The sequence below is a fragment of the Varanus komodoensis genome, unplaced genomic scaffold, assembly GCF_004798865.1.
Source record: "Varanus komodoensis strain SLA01 unplaced genomic scaffold, ASM479886v1 scaffold57, whole genome shotgun sequence".
NCBI lineage: Eukaryota > Metazoa > Chordata > Lepidosauria > Squamata > Varanidae > Varanus > Varanus komodoensis.
This window is the reverse complement of record NW_025336182.1, coordinates 3,268,530-3,290,408: the sequence shown is the minus strand read 5'-3', so window position 1 is coordinate 3,290,408 and position 21,879 is coordinate 3,268,530. Positions and strand designations below refer to the sequence as shown.

Here is a 21,879-nt window from a genome sequence, read left to right as displayed (position 1 = left end):
GGGAAGGGAAGGGAAGTCAGCAGGGGCCAAATGCATCAACCAAGCAGGCCATTTCCAAGCCACTTCAGAGTTTGCATTTCGCCACTCATTCTGGAGTGATCTGTCATTTCAGACCCAAGTTCTGCTCACGTCGCTATGCTTAAACGAGCGTTTTAAAAAAACGTTTCTGCTAAATTGAAGCTTTCTGAGCACATGTCTACATACATCGCCTCTCAGGCTTTGCATTTTAAAATGCATTTTGCTTATGTAGTTTTGAGCCAAGCACCATGTCTAAACTGCAGATGTCTGCAGTACCGTGCATCCTTCACTTGCTTGCCGGGGCTGATAGGTGCCTCTTCCCTGCCGCCCAGCTTAACACCGCCTTGGGAAACCTTGTGCCTTCCAGGTCTAGGGTTCGAGAGACTATCAAGCCCGGCAAGTATGGCTACGGAAAAGTGCCCTTTGCCTTGCCCCTCCACAAGGACACAGCCGAGAGGAGGGCGCCCCGCTTTAAAAGGCACCAGGGGGACCCGGCTGGCGGGCCGCCCCCACCGCCCCCTCCGCCTCGGCCTCCACTCAAGAAGCAGAAAGGCAAAGCCACCCTCTCCGCCTCCCGTGAGGAGGCTGCCCGTCAGGAGAAGGAGCCGCTGGCCACCAGGGCTGGCCTGCAGGCCCCGCGCCCCCCAAAAGAGGCCCTGCCAGAAGATGGCGCTGCTCGGCCCAGCCTGCGGGTCGGTGGAGGGGCAGAGACCAATCTGGGGCATGGTCGTGGACACCCCACCGATGGAGGTGGCGAGGGGGATGCCTCTCGCCCCACGGAGCCAGGGGTGGCTGCGGCGGGGGTGAGCGAGTCCTCTGGGGACGTGGAGCATCACGGGAAGCCAGCGACAGCCCGTGCCGAGCCCCACGGCAGCGCTCACGAGACGGGCCGGCCCACCGCCCCCGTGGAAAACCAGCCTCTGCTGCAGACCCCGGTGGCCTCCGCACACGCCCACGTGGGGGACAAGGAGGGCCACCCCGCTGGGACGTCAGGGGGCAGCTCGGCCCCTTCGGGCAGTGAGGGTGCTCCTGCAGCCGCCGTGGCCGCTCCCCCCACGAGGGTGTCCTCGCCAGGGGGTAGCCCCTCTCCCCAAGCGGAACTGCGCCTGACTCACCAGGTCCTGCGGAACCACAGCGGCGCTCCCAAGCGGAAGGGGACGGGGACAGGCCACCGGGCCACCCCCCAGCCCTCGCAGCACCAGGAGAGCAGCTCGGCAGCCCAGCCGGACAGGGGGGGACACAGCCACCGCCCTCCCCCCCGTGGGCCAGCTCGATCCCGGAACCAGAGGCAGAACGAGCCCCGGAGCGGTGGCCACGGCACCCGGATGTCCCACAGCCTCTTCGTGGAGCAGCCCCCCGTGCCTCGCCCGGCAGAGCCAGACGTTTGGCTGCTGCACCGGGGGAGCCCCGTCCAGTTCCATGCCGGGGGGCAGAGCCCGCAGGGTGGGGCGCCCCAGTGGAACCTGTACTACCCCGGCACGGAGACCTTCCACTGCGAGGGAGAGAGCAAGCAGTTCAAGGCCTGCCGGCAGGAGGTGAGTTCGCCAGGACGGGCTTTGCAGAAGGGTAACCTGTCCGTGGAGCGCGGGGTAGGGTTAGGCGTAGTTTTTGTTCTGCATTTTCTCCCAGGAAAGGAGGAGACCTCAGTCCTGCTCTAGGAAAGAATAGGTAAAGTGCTGAGGAACAACAGATCTCCTAGTTCACAGAAGGCATTCTGATGTGCTTCTAGGACTGGAACTGTAGGGTGTTTGCTTCGTGGCTTCCAAACTTCCCTGCCTTGGTCCTGATTGGGACCAAATGGTCAGTTGACTCATATGGGAAGCGGGGAATCCTCTGCAGAGGAAGGAGTGGGTGTACAGATGTGATTGCGAATTAAGCAGACAGTGGACCTGTTCCCCTTCCCATCTGGTCACTCGACTGGATCCTTTTCTCGGACTGGAGACACAGTGACCGTCTTGTGATTAGAGCAGCAAAGGAGAAAACTTAATTCCTTTTTGCAGCTTCTGGAAATAACCTTTGGCGGGAAACAGGCAATGGATTTTAAGACATCCAAGATCACCGGTGTGTGGCACCATTCCTCATGGCTTCCACGTACTTTTGGCTTTTCTCAGTGTGGTCAGACAGCTCCAGCAGGTTTTGAAAGTCCTAGAAAAGCCTGTCAAACTTGTTTATCTCTGCACAGCTGGAGCTACGGCCCTCTGTTTAAATCTCCTTGCACTTAGCGGGGAAAAAAGCTCCATCTCTCTCCAATTTCAGCTTCAATCTGTACAATGAGTATTTTGTTGCTGGCCCTTTGAAGTGGACGTGAGGCGAGTCCTTGATTGAACTTCCTGCTGCAATGAATTTCCCAAACGCCCTTTATTGTTAGCACAGGGAGATATTTCGGTGTTTTTGCAAGGGATACCAAAAGTCCCTCTTAGAAAGATTGTCTGGACGATAGCTGCTTAATGGATTTTGCCTTGGACCGCATTCCTGGGACGTGTCAGCACCAGTCCTTCCCCACACTGGCTCCCTCCGGATGTGCCAGAGCACAGCTTCCATCAGCAGTACCCCCATTCTTGCTAGGGGCAATGGGTTTTGTAGTCCGAGGCATCTGGGGGTGCCAGGCTGGGGAAAACTGAGTGACACTGTTCATCGGAATCGTTTTGGAAGTGAGCTAATTGTTCTGTCCTCTCCTCCGATGAAATCCAAGTGGCGCGGTGGATTGGGACCAGGTTCAGTTCTCCACCAAGCCATTAAACTTCGTACACCCCTGTGGAATCAATCCCGTTCTTCCTCTCTTTCTACTTCACATGGTTGATGTGACGATTACGGAGGGAACACCCCCAGTCTGCAGCTTTGTGATCCCCAGAATCGGAGAGAAACAGATGTGCCAAAATCTCACCTTTGCACTTGGGGGTCCTTTTCTGAAACGGGCTGCTGGACTGAAAGGTGTTCACCGCCTTTAAGGAGGAGGGGGCCCTGCTCTCACGCGAGCACCTCTTCAGGTGAGATGGTGATTGGGGCATCCCTCTGTCCACTTCTCCCCCACAGCCCTGCCCGCCCGACCGTCCGGATTCCCGGGCCATTCAGTGTGCTGCCTACAACCGCCAGGAGTTCATGGGCCGGCTTTACCAGTGGGAGCCCTTCACGGACGGTAAGAGGCCAGCCAGCGCCTGCCGGCGAAGGTTGCCCGGGTCCTCCTGCCCCCCAGCAAGCTTCCTTCTCCATAAGCAGCCCCTGCATGGAGGAGTCCCCCGAGTTCCCCATGACAACCCTCTCAGTGGCCATTTGGTGTTTTGCGGCCCGGGGTGGGCAGGGCTGCCTTGGGAGGGTCCCGAGGAAACCACCCCTCTGCCGTGTGCAGAAAACGGGCCACGTTGGCACAGCCTTTCCTCTTTGCGCAGCTGGTTCTGATTTCGCTAGTCGGTGGGGCAGGTGGGCTTTGGGTCACGCTTCTAGGGTGCCCAGGAGTAGCTTTCTGCACAGACCTTCCCCTCTCTCCGTCCTTTTCTGTCACGGGCAGATTTTGGCACCCGCTCCTTGGCCAATCTGGAAATACAATCCCCAGCCTGCACTGGGGGCCTGTGATTCCTCCCCAGCCCAATTCCAAAGCAGCAGCTGAGCTCTCCAGCCGTCTCGCGGGGAGCACAGCAAGAGAGACAGTGCCCCCCGCGCCCGCCCATATTTGAACAAGGAGTTGTGACAGTACCGACCTGCTCATCAAAAGCACTTACATAAGCATCTCTGGAGAGGGCAAAGGAAGGACAAGGCGGCTCAGGGAAAGGGCCAAAGTCGGGCCGATGCCAGGGGTGCCGGCTGCGGGATCGTGGGATGGTGGGCGGCTTGGGGTGGCAAGGGGCCGGGCCTGGTGCAGCTATTTTGGGCCACCTCGCAAGATGCTGCCTTGGAGGCTTCCTCGACCGTCGCTGACGGACTGGTCCCACGCAACCCAGTTCTCGGGGCTGCTGTGCACGACTCGCAGCCGAGTTAGGCAGAGATGAGGAGAAGGGTTCCTCTGCCTCTCCAGCCCAAGCCACTCTGCCTTGGCATCCCGCCCCACTTCCCCTCTTCTGCATTTCTTCATTATTTCCAGAGCTGGCCTGGTGGGTGGCCTAGAACCAAAGCCCTCCTTATCCCGGGAGATGAAAAACCTCTCGGAAGGGCTTCTGCGGCCCAGGGAGAGGGGAACGACCATCTCCCCGGCCCCAAAGGCCTCTTCCGCTGGTGAGGGCGGCGTGTGAGAATCCTGGTGCCCTCTACCGGCAGGCTGGGAGGAAAACGCCGGCTGTTGCGGCACCCGAAAAAGAAACGCCCGACCTGCCAGCCAGAGGTTTTTTTGTCTCCCCGGTGGAGGAAATGGCTACTGGAGAATCAGAGCTAAAACGAGAGTTCTGCTGGGTTCATCACATCCGCCCATGGAAAGTTAATGCCCGAAAAGGACCGGTGCTGGGAAGGCTCTTGATGTGTTCAGAGGCGCCCTCTCCAGCAACCGCATACAGAGAGATAGCAGGCTAAGCGAGCCCCAGCATTAAGGGCACCCTGGTGCATCTGAGCTCCAGCCAGCAGCCCACCCTGACGCGTCAGCGGGAATAATAAACGAGAGGCACCCGCATCTGGGAATGTGGGAACCTGGCGTGGACCCGCCACAAGAGCCCGAATGGGTGGGCCACGGTTCCGGCGTGTCCCCGCCACATGCCTGCATCTCAGGCTACGTGGAAACGACGTCTGTTTTGTGCCGGTGGGGTGCCGCCCGCCCTCTTTAAGAAGGGATTACCTAATTCGGGCAATTGCTGGTGGTGCGATGCAGGCCAGGGTTCGTTGAAGCGGGCATTTTGGCAATGCCCAGCCCAGGACCCGCTGGGCCACGGACCCGGGAGACCTGGGTTCTGCTCCTCCCTCACCTTGGGACGGCCACAGTCTCTCAGCCTGGACGACCTTACAGGGTTGTTGTGAGGATAAAGAGGTGGAGGACCATGTGAAGGGCCGTGGGTTCCTTGCAGGGGAAAACAAGGTGGGATATAAACGCAGTGCAATACCTACCACTAATAAGAATAACAACAACATTCCCTGGTGGATTATTTAAATTATATACCCGCTAAATGGAAATTAACAACTGGTCAACATGAACGGATTATCCGTGTCTTTTTGACAGCTAAAAAACTGATATTGCAACACAGGAAGTATCAGTGCTGACCTCCTCTCCTGCAGTGGCTTGCCAGACTCGCCCGTTGTCAGTATTTGAACGGGTGGCAGAGAGATGTAAACCTCCATGGACACCATTTTGGAGATTTGGACTATGTTTGTTGATGCATACATATAATTACTGGAAAGTTGTGTCCACTGATGTATGCCACTCCATGGATGCATGATTTTAAAAGGGGGGAAATGAAAAAGTTTTGCCCATGTCCACAGATGTCACACTGGGGACCCTGCTATGGAGCATGTACAGAGCGCTTTCCCCTCTCACACAAAGAACCACATCCAGCCCCATCCTGAGACAATTTGAAGTCCATTTAATAGCTCCTTGTTTTCAGATTCAACTTCAGGTCTCTGGTTAATGTAAACCCTGCCTCGTTCTAGCCCAGTTTAGCCCAGCAATAAAAGAGTAGTGGGTTTGTGCATGAAGCCCCCATCCCAGGATTAGGGGAGCACTTAACCCATTCTGCCCCGCAACCTCTTTCGTGTGCACACATGTGAAATAAAACCCAGCAGCAGCTCTCTTGAGCATGTACAGAGAGCACACAGTGGCAATGGGTTCCTGCATACCTGAGACAGCAGATTAAGAGACAAAGACTTTAAGTGTTTTTGACATAACTGAAATGAGGTCGCATAAAGTGCTATCCAAAATAGAATAGACTAGCACTAAATAAGCACGCAGTTAAAAATACTATAAAAACAGATCCTACCAGCGAAATCTGCGTCTCATGGTAGGTCTCCTGGGGAGGCCCGGCCCCCAAGCCTCTCGCTTTCCTCCCTGAAGACAGCAGATCTTTCTGTACTCGTTCCTGTAATTTGGAAATCTCAGATAAACAAGCACGCGTTCCCCGAACCAAAATATTCTTAAGTAAACAGGGCCGGGGTGTGGGGGAGAGTTTCCCAGACAGAGAGATCCAAGCTGTCTCGCGCTCCTTCCCCCCACCCCGCCTGCTTTCCTCGTTTATATTTGGAGCCAATATTTATGTTTTCAAGCATGAAGGGCTGGGGGGGGCGTCGCACAGAAAGACCCTTTGTCCCTCGCTCCTTCGGCAGGCTCGCTCGTCAGGCGTCCGTCGGGCAGGGGTCAGCGGCCCGGCTGTGCTGGAGCGGCCAAGCAGAAGGCTCTGCATGCTGACGGCAGGCACAGCCAAGGGCGAGCTGAACCGGGCGCTCATTTCCCATTCTTTCTTGGCAGCTCCTTTTAAAATAAACTCTGGAAAATGTGCAAGGACCTTGGCTGTGAACAGCCATTTGCCTCCCAGAAGACCAGCTTCTGCTGGGCAGAGGCAACGGGACCCTCAGCCTTTAACCCTTCCTGGGGCCACATCTGGAACCCATTCTTGATGGGAATCCGCACCTATTTCGAGGCTCCGGTCCTAATTCTTAAACCTATAAGCATTGTTCTTGTGCATAGGGGCTTCTACACCATAGGCGTGCAACTGGTTTGATTGTGATTCTCTCTCACTGGGAGAACTCTCATTCCGCAAGGGGGAAGCCACACAAATTTTACAAAATTTTGTAAAGGAGAAAAACGCCAAAGGGCTGCATCGAAGGCCCGTGCGGTGGGAGTGCTGGGTGCAGCGGCCAACGAAAAATTCTCAAAATTTCTCTGGAGGAAATGCAGGATGGCTGAATGACTCTTAAGCCATAACCAAAGCTAGTCATGATGCCAGCTCCCTGTTAATGGTTTGCACCAGTTTCAAGGTTCTAGTCCTTAGTTTGAAGCTTGTAATGCCTACCTTCTTCACTTCTTCATCTTCACGCACAGCCTTTATTTCCACCTGCAGAAAGTCCTTCCGCAAATTAATCCTAAAAAACCCAAACAGAACACAGGACTGTCCAGGCCCAGGACAGCAAAATGCACCAGTTTTCCTATCTGTTTTAAATTGGTGGGGAGGAGCAGTATTTTCATGGTGCCTCACCTCCACCCCATTTTTATGGGTTCTTTTCGCCAGGCCTTAAGATCTTTGCGCAAAAAACATATCGGGCTATCGTTCCATCTTGCTGCAGGAAGTTCTGTGGGTTGGTTGTCTGAGGCATGAAAGACAGAACGTGGGAGGGAAAGAAAGGAGGAAACATCACCTTGGAAGGAAGTGCAGGGCAGCAGAGATTTCAACACCCAGGCTGATGTTTTGGGAAAGGGGGGCCCTGGGATTGAGCCGTGCAGACAAGGTCTTCTGGCCCCCGAAGCTGAGTGCCCCCATGATCTGCCTGGGAATGGTCTGTCGGTCCCCTAAAAGCTTCCGAAGCCACCCTGCTGAATTGCCGCTGCTGCTCTGGTTGCCGATGCAAGCGGCACTTCGCAAGCCTGACCTCTCGCCTTCCCTCCCGCCGCTCGTGTCTTGCAGTGCGGGGCTCCCAGCGCTGCGAGCTGAACTGCCGCCCCATCGGCTACCGCTTCTACGTGCGCCACACGGAGAAAGTGCAGGACGGCACGCCGTGCGAGGCGGCCTCCCCGGACATCTGCGTGGCCGGGCAGTGCCTCGTGAGTGCCTTGCTCTCGCCTTTCCTTCGCGGGGGTCAGGCTGCCGCCCGGGCCCGTGTGCCACCCCTCTCGTCTCTCGCCTCCCCAGGCCCCGGGCTGCGACGGGATCCTGGGCTCGAATCGCACGCTGGACAGCTGCGGCGTGTGCGGTGGGGACCACACCACCTGCAAGCTGGTGATCGGCAACTACAGCGACGCGGACGTCCCCATCGGATACCACCGCATCTTGGAGATCCCAGCCGGAGCCACCCGCATCCAGGTCAAGGAGATGACCCGTAGCCCCAACTACCTGGGTATGGCTGCTGGGGGTACATTTTGCTCCAGCTTCCGTTTGCGCTCCGTGCAAAGAGGCAGTCAGGCCCCTGCCTCGAGTCTCGCCTTCGGGGAGCAACAGCTGTGGTTGCCCCGAACCCCCTAAAATAAAAAAATCTATCTGGACTCTCTGTGGTGAGGGCCAGAGAGCAGAAACCCCAGCGATTCTGGTAGTGCTGCAGAAATGGACAGCAGAGAGCGGGAGAGTCACTCACTTCCATTATGTCCCCGGAGGCCAGATGCAGCTGGCGGAAGGGGGACCATGCTGCAGCTGATCTGGAGGCCATAGTCTCCTGCTGGAAGCTGCCGCGGTTGATGTTGGCCGCCACATGGAAGGCAGGAGTCCTCCCCGATCCAGCAAGAGAGAGGCCAAGCAGCTTGTCTTGGCTCTGGGGTGGCCCAGCCCAGGAGCCCTCTGCACGAGCTCAGAGGCATTCTTTTATTTGTCCAAAGTGAGTCCCAGAGCCCAGGCTTTAAAGCAGGGAGGAGGTGTGGTCCTCCAGATGATGGTGGGACACAACTCCCATGCGCCCTAGCCACTGACGCAAACTGATGGTAGGGGTAGTCCAGCCACATCTGCAGGCCCGTGGGGTTCCCTGCCCAGCCTTCAGGAGTGTCGGCAGAAGCCGTCAGTCTCTGTTTCTTTCACGTTCTCCTTTTTCCGCTCTTCAGTTTGGTTTGTGTTGAACTTTGAGGACATTATGCATGAAAATCCATAAGATTTCATGTGCATCTCATGTGCATTTTTGGGATATATTTCAGCCAATTATACACCTTTTTGTTGAGCCCTTTCACTAATAAGATGCGTTTTTCATGTTGCTTTTCCCTCGGCGTGTAATTTTTGATCAGAGAGCTCCTTTGCGAAACTCGGAAAGCGCAAATTTGGAAGGATAGCAGAGTTTCCGCTTGTTCGTGGGTTGGAATGTCACATGAAGTGGGCTGGAACAAATCGTCTGCCCATCTTTAGACTTCGGTGGTTCCCTGAGCTAGCCCCCTCTCTTCCTTGGTCTTGAGTCCTGTTCCCTTTGCACGGAGGTGGAGGGAAGGCAGGAGGCATTGACGGTCGTGGGTTGGCGGTGCCACTTCGAACCAACCGCGGCTCCACGGGGTTCTTTCTTCCCTCATGATTTCCCAGCCCTCCGCAGCCTCAACGGCAAATCAATCATCAATGGGAACTGGGCAGTGAACCCACCAGGGCGCTATGAGGCAGCCGGCACCATCTTTGAATATACCCGCCCGGGAAGTGACAGCCGGGAAGGCGAATCGCTGCGGGCTGAGGGCCCCACCACGGAACCCATAGATGTGTATGTGAGTACGCAGCGAGGCGGGCCCTGCTGCCTTCGGACCGGTTGCAGCGTTCTACATCCGCTTCAACTCTGATTTTTCTAAAAGAAAATCAAGATTCTAGTCCTTAAGGCTACAAAACCTATTGGTCATTTCGTGTGAAAGCTGCAGAAGCCCCATGCGGGGAACTTGTTGCCACGGGCCATGCCTGGGTGGGCACAAGCTGGGATGGTGTGGCGGGGGCGGGGGGAGGAGGCATCATAGCCCCCACTCCGTTCGGGGCTGGTCTCCCCACAGGGGTTCTGTTCTGGACAGACAAGGTGGCAAAAGTGCAGCTTGTGGGCTCCCTCTTGTCCACAGTGTGGGAAACAGGATGCTGGGGGCATGTGGACGATGGAGTTTGTAGTCCAGCTTGCCTGGAGGTGGGGCAGGTGCTCTAACCCCCTGGGAAGTACCATTCCTTCTGTGGAAGGCTCTTTGGGAAGGGAACGCCAGTCCAAGCAGGGGAGGAATTTCCGGGTGTCCAACTCCCCCCAGCCCTGCACCCTTTGCCCCCTCCTGATGCCTCTTGCTGCCTTCCGCAGATGATCTTCCAGCAAGACAACCCTGGGGTCAGCTACCAGTTCTTCCTGGCCTCGGCTCCGCCAGAGAGCTCCAGCCACGACCTCCGTAGCCCCCAGCGAGAGTTCGGTGAGCCAACCCACCCCCTGTGGCCCAGGAAAACCGCGCGGATGCTTTGGGGGACCCAGAGCGGCAGCTTGTGCGGCAGCCGTGGACGGGGTGGGCCGTGAGACGCGGCTCCTCCGGACTCTTCCATCCCTTGCGGGGTTCTGGGCCACGCTGACGCATTCGGATGGCTTCCAGAGCCCGCTCAGGGCTTCCCCTTATCCTGGGTGCTTTCTTCTAAACTCTGCTCTTGCCAGACATCCGAATGGGCCATTGGCTGAGGCCTCCTGGGCACGGTCCAGGAGCGTGTCCCAGAAGCTCCGTGGTCCAGGGTTCAAAACAGCCTCTGCAGGAATCTCTCCCTGAAAGGCTTCTCTCCCCCCGCAAACCAGGCGCCTTGACCCTGGTCTCTTCCGGCAACCCAATGGAGCCCCCCACCAGCCAGATGCGCCCGGTGCCGGCCGCGGCACGGAACTTCGTCCCGCCTCGCCTCCCGGCGCCGCCCAGCCAATTGGAAAGGGGTCGCCTCCCAGCGCCCCCCGCTGCCTCGGCCAGCCAACCGGGAAGGAGCCCCGGGACTCTGCAACGGAACGTCCGTGTCCCACCGCTGCCGCCCCCCCCGCCTCCCGCCCAGCACGGGGCCGAAGCCCCCCACGAGTTCGCCTGGCGGCGGGTCGGCAACACGGAGTGCTCCGCCAGCTGTGGGAAGGGTGAGTCCCCGAGCAGCCGTGGGCACGGCCCTGACCCGCCGGCTCCCTCGGCAGCTGGTAGACTGCCCCTGGACGTGGAGCTTGCTGTCCCGCTCTAGCCCCTGACGCGTTCGCCTGGCCCCCTCTCCGGAGAGCTGAGGGACCCCCGAGGCCGAGCTGCAGACCTGGACGTCCTGCTTCGACGCTCGCCTCAGCCACGGGCTCCCGAGGCGGCTTCGGGCAGGCTGCTCTCTCTTCGCTTCCGCATGCCCCATCTGCAGCATGTCGCAATACTGACCTACCTTGCAGGGGTGTTGTAAAGATGGCAGCCAGATAATACATGAGGAACCCTTGAAAGATTAACAGTAATAATGTTTTCCCATCTAGTCCAGTGAACATCACTAGACCTCGTGCTGGTGAATTCTGTAAGTTAACGCCATGCTGCATGAAATAATCTTTCCTTTCATCTGCTCTGGTTTCCCCAACCAGCCATTTTATTTAGGACTGGGCTGTTAGCCCAGCTGCAAAGACAGCTCAAGTCCTTGTCCCGTTCTGCACTGAAGACGCATCATGCAAAAATGACTGCGCTTGTGTTTTGACGCGGAGGGGTGCGTCACGCTAAAGCGTTCCCCCCTTTTACGTGGCCGCCGGGCAGAAACCTTGCTTGGCCTGTAGCTTTTGAGATTGCACCAGATATATGATTTTTTCCAACACTTCCACGGGGTTAAGGATTAACTGGCTTTTTTTATTTGAAAAAAAAAAACCAGGTAATGAGGCTGCTGGATTCTTTGGTACATGGCCCTCGACGGTCTTTGCCACGGGCTCTGTTTCTCCTCCAGGTTTCTGGCAGGCGATACACCGCTGTGTCTCTCGCGTGTCCCGGGAAGAGGTGCCGGAGGAGAAGTGCCGCCACATCTCCAAGCCCGTGGCAGCCGATGAAGTCTGCAACACCGAGCCCTGTCCAGCCTAGTGAGTTTCACTCCTGCCCTCCCAAAAGCCCCCCCAGAGCTGCCGCTGCCACCCTCCCCAGGCCTGGGGGGCCATGGCACCCCTTATGACTCTCGCCACATTGGGTCTGGCTGTGTCCGGAAGGGCTGCACTTTTGTTTCGGGCCCCGTTAGGAGCTCTGTTTCCTCACTTTTTCAGCTGATTCATTCTGGCACTGCTACGCAGCCTGGTAGCTTTTGCAAGAATGCCCAGGGTGACAAATCACTTTTTGGCAGAGAAGAAAGCATAGAAACAGAGCGAGTCAGAAGGGGTCTCCCGGGCCATCTAGTCTGACCCCTGGCTCCAGCTGGCTCCACTCATGACATGCCCACCATGTGCATGTCCAGCCTGTCCTTGAACAGCCTCACCAATGGGGCCTCAACCACCTCCCGTGGAAGCCCATTCCACACCCTCGGGGTCCTGACTGTCAGGAAGTGCTTCCTGGCATCTAAATGGAACCTTGGTTCCCTGAGCTTTGCTCCGTTGGAGCGTGTCCTGCCTTCCTCTGCAGGGGAGAACAGGTCCCTACCTACCTCCGTGTGATGCCCCCTCACATACCTGTATGTCACCAACAGATCCCCTCGGAGTCTCCTCCAGGCTGAAGAGACCCAGTTCCCTCAGTCTTGCCTCATACGGCTTTCCCTGCAAACTGGCCACCAACCTTGTGGCCCTACGCTGCACTGACTCCAACCTGGCTATATCCTTTCTGTAATGAGGGGCCCAAAACTGAGCACAATACTCCAGTTGCAGGCGCACCAGAGTCATATAGTGTGGTAGTAATACCTCTCTCGATCTAGAAGCCATGCTTCTGGCTATGCAACCAAGGGTGGCGTTCGCCCTCTTGACCGCCGCATCACACGGCTGGCTCATGTTTAGCCTGCAGTCAACCAGCACCCCGAGGCCCTGAGTGGCTGCTCTCCAGCCACTTGTCCCCTAACCTGTACTAATGACAGCTATTCCTATGCCCCAAGTGCAAGAACTTGCACTTATCCACATTGAACGCCATCCTGTTGTCTCCTGCCCACTTCCATAGTCTGTCCAGATCCTTTTGGATCTGGAGTACCTGCTCCTCAGTTGTGGCCACTGCTCCAGTTTTCGTGTTGTCTGCAAATTTGATCAGCAGACTGTTCACCCCTCCTTCCTTGTCATTGATGTTGGTGTGACATGATCTTGCAGGAAAAAGCCCTGCAGCTCCCAGGATTCCCCAGGCCTTTACCCTGTCTAAACAAGCATAGCATCGTGCCTTCAATCCTGTTTGCTTTCGAATCGCCCTCTCTGCGTTCAAGAGCATCCAAAACTGTCTGCAATCAGCCATTAGAAGGCCAGAACAAGCACACCCCAAAGTGTGACCAACAAAATAACAGACAATTGCAGGACAATAAATGAGGAACTCCCCCCTCTCGACGTGTTGGGTGGCCACTCAGATTGTTCCAGGAAGCGGACGCACTTTTTCCGTGGGTTGGTCTCGTCTTCCTGGCAAGCCCCGGCACCTGCACTCAGCTCACCCTCTCCCCCCTCTTCTGACCCCCCCCCCCGTCCGCTGCAGCTGGGACACGGCGGAATGGGCGGCCTGCAGCAAGTCGTGTGGGATGGGCACCCAGCACCGGCAGGTCCTGTGCCGGCAGACCTACGCCAACCGCAGCACCATGGTGCACCCGCAGCGCTGCGGGCACCTGGAGAAGCCCAACACCACCCAGGCCTGCCAGGTGCAGGTGTGCAGCCACTGGGAGGTCCGCACCAACTGGAGCTCGGTAAGGGGGGCGTCCGGGGCAGAGGGGCCGGGGGGGCGGGCGAGGAGGAGCCCCTGCGGGCCGAAGCGAGTCCAGGGAGCAGGGCCGCTCGCGCGGGTTGCGTGCCAGGAACACCGGTGGTGCAGAACGGGTGTCGAGGGCAGGCACAGCCCACGGCTGGGACAAGGTGAAACGACGCACTCGCTTTCTAGTCAGGCGGGGCGCGAGCCTCTGCTCCACGGACCAGGTCCAGCTCACCTGAGGTCCCCAGAGAGCCACGTCCTGCTTCACTGGACCGAAAGGATGGTTTCCCAGCTTTTGCGCATCCCGTGCCTCATATCCTAAAAGGCTGAGATCTTTTCCTAGCAGTGCGATCTTCACACTGGCATGGGGAAGCTCCTTCGCCCTTTGCCTTCAGCCCCTGGCACTGAAACGTGGGTCCCCAGGGCTTCTTCAAATGGAATCTAGCCCTAAATGGTCAAGACCCCTTCAGCGTGGCCCATTACTGAATCTGTGCTCAAGAAGGTGGGTGAGAAACCAAAGCGCAGCTTCAGAGAGGGCAGCTGCCTGGCTGCAGAGCGCTGTGCTCTGGCCCTCGGGCGATCCGGGTTCGAGTCCCCGCTCGGCCGTGGAGCCACCTGGGTGACTTTGGGCCAGTCACAGACTCTCGACCCAGCCTACCTCACAGGGTGGTTGTTGTGGGGATAAGATGGAGGAGGAGAATGATGTAAGCTGCCTTGAGCCCTTTGTAGGAAAAAGGCAGGATATAAATTGAAACATAAATAAATAAAAATAAAAAAATAAATCCTGCCAGGGAGGGAGAACAAAATAGCCTTCCCCAGGGCCAGTTCTGGTAGAAGAGCACAGTGCAAAGAAATATTTATTTGTTTATTTATCTATCGCATTTGAATGCTGTTCCATAGCCAAAGGCTCTTTGGGTAGCTCACAGCACAAATGCAAACAAAAATAAAAATGATAGTGAACCAAAACCATAAACAAATGGGATTAAAATACAGTATAAGTACAACAAATACATAGAACAGAAGGAAATAAACACAATAAACCAATAACAATAGCCAGTGAAACAATAAAACAATAAACCAGCAGCAAACCAAGTCCAATCTAAAAACAAATATTAAATGAAATGAAAATGAATGAATGTATTCACTCTAAATGAATTCACTCTACATTCATTCACCCTAAATGAAAAATAAAACCGGAGAGCAGCGGATGGGAACAGTCTGCCCTGAAGGCGGATGGGTGGTGAGATCGAGCTTCTGAGAAGGTGCAGTCTATCTGAGCAAAGGGGACTCGGGGGCACTGCAACTCTCCCCTCGCAACCCCCCCTGCTAGTTTTGGAGCCAGAGTCTTTCTTCCAAGCAGCAGGCTCCAAAATGCAACCCAAACCAACCCAGCGATGCTGGAATTCTGCATTCGTGCAAATGCGCCTCCCGTTTTGGAAGCTGAGCTGCCCCTTCTCTCGCCCGCACCCCTTCTAGTGCTCGGTTCTGTGTGGCACTGGCCATCGGACCCGCCACGTCCGCTGTGTGAGCAACCAAGGGGACCTGCTGCACGACGGCGACTGCCCACGCAACCACCGGCCGAAAACCAGCGAGGCCTGCAACATGGGACCTTGTGTCCGCACCTGGTTCTTCAGTGACTGGAGTAACACAGTAATGACTCTCCTGGGGTCTTTCTCTCCCTTTCCATCCCTTACAGTTGTGCCCGTAATGTTAACCCTGTGCAAAGAACCGTCTTTTGCACAGGGTTTGCATTCTGATGTACCCTATCTCTGTTCTGTGTTTAATCACACGGGAATTCGAGGCCCGTAATGCAAAGCGAGCAAGCAAACCCCGCAGCTGTACCGGTGCCCTCGCAGGCCTATAACTGTGGCTCAGTGAACCCCAAGCGCTTCTTTTAGTATCCTTGACACCAAACGATTTAGGTGGGCTGGGGTAAGGCCAGCCCAGGTGGTACGAAGGAATGGAATTCACCTACTTTTCTGCAGCAAGTATTTACTTCAGAATCAAGGGCAGCCACTGAGAAGAGGAGGGTGGCTTTGCAAATAAAGTGCACCTAGAATTAGCTAGCGAGACTTAACTAAAAATCTACGTTCTGACCATAACTCATCACAGTGGCGGGGGGATCCCTGCCCCAGGATCCAGTAGCGTGGGAGTATTTAGCCGTGACATTTACATCACTGGTTATTTTGGTGGGGCAGTCTTTGGTGCAAGGTAAATGTCTTGGACTTCGACTCCTCTCAGCCCCACTAGCACGGCCAGTTGCGAGAAATCACGTTCTAGCAGGGGAAGAGGGAAGGGGTGGGTTTGCAGGACAAGCCTCCCTGCATTTTAAAGGGTGTGCATGTACGGGCAGGGGGTGGGGGGGCGTTCATGCGCCAGGGCGCCAAACGGCAAACGCCGCCTCTTCTCCTCTGATCCCCCCCGTGCCAGTGCTCAGCCGAGTGTGGGACTGGGATCCAGCGCCGGTCCGTGCTCTGCCTCTCCAGCAACGCTAACGGGCAGGAGGAGGAGAACTGCGCCGGCACCAAGCCTGCGGACATGCGGGCGTGCAATGGCGGCCCCTGCCAGCGGGTGGCCCGGTGGTACCAGGGGCCCTGGAGCCCGGTAAGTGTGTGTGGGGGGGGTTAAAGCTGGGGTGCAGGGGGCACTGCTTGCTCTGTACCCCAAAGCAGGGCGGGGCCGTTTTCCCACACTATCGTGATAAACGGGGAGGCGGGGGTGAACGTCTTTGAAGCCAAGGCCACATCCAATTTCGGAGCGCTTTGGGGGTAGCGGTTGAGCCCAAATGCCGTCCAGTTTTAGCTTCAAGCTTTCACTGCGAGAAACGAGGGCTCGGGAGAGCCCAGAAGCCGCGATCGGTGCTTCGGGGAAGAGGAAGTGGGCGTCTGCGGCCCTCAGTTTTTAAAAGAAGGGCAAGAGCTGTCTCGCTGGCTCCAAACTTTGTTGGTTTAGCGTCCTGCATCTGCCAGGACAGCCGAAAACCGGGATAAACCGTGCACTGCGTGTTACTTGCATATGCCTGTTTGCTTTGTGCAAAAAGTCTGCTTTTTTTTAAAAAGCTATTTGCAAATATAGAAACAAACCAAAAGGGGGAACCAGAGAGAGAGAGAGAGAGAGAGCGAGAGAGCGAGCGAGCGAGCATATCACAAAACCGATCTGCAAGCAATAATCATTGGAATTACCCTTCCTGTAAAAGAAAAAAGGATTTAATGTTTCTTTTTCCATTTCAAATACAAAATTGATGGCCATAGAAGACATGAAAATGAAATTTGCACAATGCACACGAGTTGCAAAATCCAGCATTTCTCACCACATAACCTGGGGGCAGATTTGTAAAATGCGTTTCAGCCTCCGTAAACGCGGCTCTGCTTCCCAGTGCTTGTGTGGCCAACGCCTTTTCTCCCCTCCTTTCTCTCTGGGGGACGTCCCGCCCGCCCTTCCCCAGTGCTCGTCCGACTGCGGCACCGGCACCCAAAGGCGTGACATCATCTGTGTCAGCAAGCTGGGGGCAGATTTCAACGTGACGGAGGTCTCGGAGTGCGCCCACCTGGAGAAGCCGCCTTCCCTCCAGCCCTGCGTCGGCACCCTGTGCGAAGCCCGCTGGTTCACCACTGCCTGGAGTGCCGTGAGTGCCAGGGCCGGGCGCTTGCCTGAGGGTCGAAGAGGGCGTGGGGAGCGCCCTCTTGCCTGGGCAAGGGCAGGGAGGGGTGAAGAGGGCCTCCGCCCCGCCCAGATCAAGGGCACCCACAGGGCATGTTCATGAAGCCATCCCACACGGAACGCAGCCGTCCAGAGGCCTTCTGTGCCCATCAAAGGAGGACTCCTAGCCGGGTCCTGGTGCTGCCTCCAGGTTGCCACTTGGGAAGTGCCCGGCCCAAATCCGCTCCAGCCAGGTGCCCCCCAGGAGTGCAAGCCTGCAGAGCCCATCACTCCCGGCCGGCATGGCCTGTGGCTAGGCGTTGTTCAGACTGAGGATAAGACTGGGATGGTTCTCGTCACCAGTGTGTTAATCTGGAGAGCCCATGTATTCATTATGTTTAGACTCTGCCTTTCCGCCAAGTTGCTAAAGGAGAGGCACATGGCTCTACCCCATGAGTCCTCAAACTACGACCCGGGGGCCGGCCCCGGCCCACCATGCCCATTTGGGCCCGCCAGGTGTGCCCCGTGCACGGGGAGGCAGCGGTTGCTCACTCGGAGAAAACGATCTCCAAGCGAGACAGCCACTGCCTCGTGCACCCCCCTCGCGGCGTGTGCCCGCCCCCGCCTGTGCCCGTGGGCAGCGCCGGCACCGCCTCCCCGGCCCGCGCCCGGCACCGGCACCCTTCAGCTGCCCCCTGGTGGGAAAGTTTGAGGAGCCCTGCGCTGCGCCTCGTCCCCGCAAGCCGCGTTCATCGCAGCTCTGTCGGGTAGCTCAGGCTGCGAAGAAGCAGGCACTGGGCCCCCGAGCAGAGGCCCGTACCGGGACCTTTCCAGTCTTGCTCTGATAGTCAAGACTTCAGGGAAGGGAGACCAGCTCCCATCATCCGGAGCAGTGAAGGAGCTGGCTGGGGAGGAGTGGCGCCGTACGCCAGCGCTTCCGAGGGCCCCAGAGAAAGGCTGCTGGCGGCTGGCGGCTGCATCACCCCCTCGCTTGACCTTGCAGTGCTCCAGGTCTTGCGTGGGCGGCGTCCAGGCGAGGGAGGTGCAGTGCCTGACCCAGAACAAGACCCTGAGCAGCCTCTGCCCACCGGACCTCAAGCCGGCCAAGAAGCGCCCCTGCAACGTGCAGCCCTGCCTCCCGGAGCTCGGTAAGGAACGCTGCCTGGCTCCCGTCCGTGGCCAAGCCAGGACCCGAAGCCGGAGGTGGGACTGGGGATGGGGTGGGTGGGAAAACGCAGACCACGCACGGAGTGCTTTCTAGACTGGAGGCGGGGGAAGGGAGAGGTGCGGGACATGCTCAGCGCTCCGCCATCCTGCTTGTGGCGCTCCGTGGACCGGGACGGGGACTGGAATCACACGCCCTTCCCCCAGGCATGGCATTAGACCTCCAGATGTTTGGGCCCGTAGTCCCAGCCAGCACAGGCAACAGGGAGGGAGTGTGGGAGCCGTACACCAAAACACTCGGAGATCGATTTGGATCTGCTGAGCTCTGATCTGCAGTGAATGGGCAAGAGAACTGGCTCCCAGTTCTTTGACTCCATCCTGCCCAGCTCTGAGATAAAGTCCGGGGTCACAAGGAGTGGAAGCACAGAGCGCTTAGCAGAAATGCCTGAAAGGAGAAGAAATCCCTTTCATTCTTGGCACGTGCCTTCTGAAGACCAGGCTCTGGTTCAGGGATGTTGGGGTTCTAGTTAACAAGAAAAGTGGGTCCCATGAACCTGAAGTCTTCCCACCCTGGTGCACATTACCTAAAAACAGGGAACGCACCTTGTTCAGAACGCTGGTTTCCTTCCTCTGGGACTGGTGCGTCATCAAGTCGCCTCGACCCCCCTAGGATGTCTCAATGGCAGATTTTGTTAAAAGAGTGGGCAGCCTTAATTATAGCCAGAGAAGGGGGGGGGTTGATGCATAGAGGAGGAGATTCTGCCCGTGCAGGTGCTCACCTGCGCCCACGAACCTGGGCAGTGTGCTTCCTGGCAGAATGCTCCCGACACTTGGCCACCCGCGGTCACCACACCCCCCTCTCTCCCCTCCCAGACGAGAACTGCAGGGATAAATACCACAACTGCCCCGTGATCGTCCAAGCTCGCCTGTGTGTCTACTCATACTACAAGGCCGTTTGCTGTGCGTCCTGCACTCACGCCTTGGAGAGGCGCCACGCTGGACCGAGCCGGTAGCCCCGGCTGACGTCGGGCAGGTGGGACCCTGAGCTCGCCCCTCGCTTGGATTTGGGGGCACGCTGGACGGGGCTCGCAGCGCAGCGGAGCCGCTCTGGTCATCTGCAGTCCTCCCGCACCACCACGGTGGCCGTGGACCAGAAGAAAGATCTAGGTACTCCCAGAGCAACCGAGGACTGGGCGGGATTCAAACGCAAGACCACGAGGCCCTCGCTCACGTCCCGCACTGCACTTTCCCCGTGGGGAAGTATCCTGCACTGCATGAAGCGTTTCTGGGGAGTATCCGCCCCCACGGAGGACTGAGTGAGAGCAGTGGAGTTGTCCTACACATGCAGTTTATTTTAGACTTGGTCCCCTGAGGGTCAGGGTGACCATTGGCCATTTGGGACTCGAGGGAAATGTTTCTGGCAGGGGCCCACAGATGGCTCCCCAGTTTGATTTTGGCTGAGTGGTGCAGAAGTTGGACAGTGCACAGGGATCTGGGGGACTCTGCGTCTAGCACTGGATCCCCGTCTCACTTCCTGAAGATGCGCATCACTAAGACCTTTGCCCCATTCCGGCACCCAGCTCCAAGCACGCTCCCAGGGGCTTGCCTGGCTCACAGCTGCAAATGAGCAGGCATTTCCCCGGCATCAGCTTAATCCCACGTCAGCCTGACAAGCGCTGCCTGGAGACACAGGCCACGGACCCAACGGCTGTGCAGCCGCAGCGGCTGCTTCTCCACTGCACTTGGAAGCCCTTCCTGTTGTGTAGGCACAACAGCCACAGGCGTGCGGGACAGCACGTGATGGTGGCATTCAAGACGAGGCGCCCAGGCTGAGCCACCTGCATCCTGCGGGCCAGGAAGGGAACGTGTCGGAGGAGCGGAGGATCCTGGTCTGAGGAAGCCCGGCTCGACGTCTGCCGACAAAGAGCACAGCCCTGTAAAAGAGTTGGCAAGTTGCATTTCTGCAAGTGGGGAGCCTCTCATTTCTCGCTTGCCAGCTCAGAACCACGTGGACTCCTGGCCACTTGCTGGATGGGAAAGGTGGAAGTGGCCAGTCATTTACAGCTGTTTTGCTGCAGGGTTGCCAATTATTCTTCCTGCTTGTGCTCCTGCGTCATTAACAGCTGCAGGGCTGGCAAGCATCTGCTCTTTGGCTGTCTACAGGCCTCAGAGGGACCTTCACGTGTTGAATTTCTGTCCGTCATGCAGCCATTAAGCTTGTAGGAGTCCATTCTGTGTGTGTGTGTGAGAGAGTGAGCGAGCGAGCGAGCGAGCGAGAGATTGATTTGCAAGTACCCCAAAATAACCCCTTCCTTCTGAAACAATGGTGCTTCAATGAAGAGAATCTGGTGGGCGTTAAGGAATCAGTGAAGTTTTGCATTACTGTTCTTGGAGAGGGGTGTCCTTTCCCTAAACACACGTAGCTCAGGATTAATATTTCCACCTTTCGTGCTCTGGCAGGACTCCTCTGCCTTTCCATAGTAGAAATTCAACAGGTGGAGACTTCTCTGCATTGTTATATCTTCTGGCAGCAGTAACCACACACTTTGTGAAATATTTAGCCCCCCCAGCTGTTTTTAGCCTGGTAAAGAGTCAGGAGCAATGGCTGAAGAAAAAGTGGCGCCCTTGGTGTTTTTTGACAGATTGGCTGGTTGAATAGACCCAAGTCTGAGAGGCGAAAAGGCAGCCATGGGGAAGGTGCCAGCCAGTGCTGACCCCAAAGGAGCCCCTGCGTCTTCTGAAAGGCCTGAAGGAGGAAAGTTCCCCCTTGAAGTGGGAGAACAGCTTACTGGCTCCTGGGAAGGTGGTTCTGCCCTGATGCAGCTCGTGCTGCCTGGCACTTCGAATGTTGTGTGCAGTTCTGGTTGCCACACCTAAAACGTTGGGAAAAGCGCACAGAAAGGTAACTAAGGGGTGGGGATGATTCCTCCCCAGTGAAGAAAGGTTACGGCATCCTAGGATTGTTTAGCTCAGGAAAACGGTAAGAGGAGATGTGATAGAGGTGTGCAGAATTATGCCTGGTGTGGAGAGATTGGAAGAGGAGGCCTTTTTCCTGCCTTCTCATAGTCCCAATCCCAGCAGAGGCATCCCGTGAAGCTGATGGGTGGAGATTCGGGACAGATCCAAGGAAGGATCTCTTCACATGCCACATAGTTCAGCTGTGCAACGCACCTCCATGAGATGCAGAAAGGGGACTAGACCAGTTCCCGGAGGAAGCCCTCCGTGGCTGCTGCTGCTGCCCCCGTGCTGGGCACGGCATCGGAGGCACGGTGCCTGTGCGCACTGGTTGCTGGGAAAATTGGGAAGGAGGGGGACGTCTGCGGAATCCTGTGGGCAACGGCTTGGCTACGGCGTGAACAAGTAGCTGGACGAGGTGGGCCCCGGGTGCGAGCTGGCATGACTCCCCTTACATTTTTCTATTCCGTGCCCTCCGTAACCTCTGGATTTGGCACTTCCCTGAATCGCAACAGCAGAACAAGGAGCAAAACAAAACAAAGGCATTTATATTAAAAGCATTTTATTAAAATGGTTCAGAGCGTTCAGATTATATATATATATATATATATATAAATATATATAAAATATATATTATATATAAATCTCTATGATAAAGCTGAATGTATCTAGGTTTGTCTTGTTCTCTGCCCACTGCCTTTTTCTGGTCCAAATCTAATTTATTTTTATTAAAGATTATTTGATGGTCA

At 56.6% G+C, this 21,879-nt stretch overlaps 2 protein-coding genes across 4 annotated transcripts in view; both read left to right on the top strand.

Annotated features, from left to right (window-relative positions):
- The window catches only part of LOC123032887 (ADAMTS-like protein 4), a 9,090-nt gene extending 7,962 nt beyond the window's left edge, over window positions 1-1,128 (top strand). Inside the window, exons 5-6 of the mRNA XM_044449065.1 lie at window positions 386-974; window positions 1,093-1,128. Coding sequence (XP_044305000.1) covers window positions 386-974; window positions 1,093-1,128 — 625 coding nt within the window. The remainder of the gene's footprint in view (window positions 1-385; window positions 975-1,092) is intronic.
- On the top strand, window positions 1,116-21,879 carry ADAMTSL4 (ADAMTS like 4). 3 transcript variants are annotated; one of them, XM_044449321.1, is made up of 14 exons: window positions 1,116-1,553; window positions 3,052-3,154; window positions 7,545-7,681; window positions 7,770-7,974; window positions 9,129-9,301; window positions 9,862-9,967; window positions 10,336-10,653; window positions 11,472-11,601; window positions 13,166-13,370; window positions 14,849-15,022; window positions 15,803-15,976; window positions 16,818-16,997; window positions 18,015-18,159; window positions 19,049-21,879. In XM_044449321.1, the coding sequence occupies exons 1-14, from the start codon at window positions 1,344-1,346 to the stop codon at window positions 19,186-19,188; spliced, it is 2,400 nt and encodes a 799-aa protein (XP_044305256.1). In that variant the 5' UTR covers window positions 1,116-1,343; the 3' UTR covers window positions 19,189-21,879. The 3 variants fall into 3 exon arrangements, with proteins under 3 accessions (XP_044305256.1, XP_044305257.1, XP_044305258.1); XM_044449322.1 differs by lacking the exon at window positions 7,545-7,681; XM_044449323.1 differs by lacking the exon at window positions 10,336-10,653.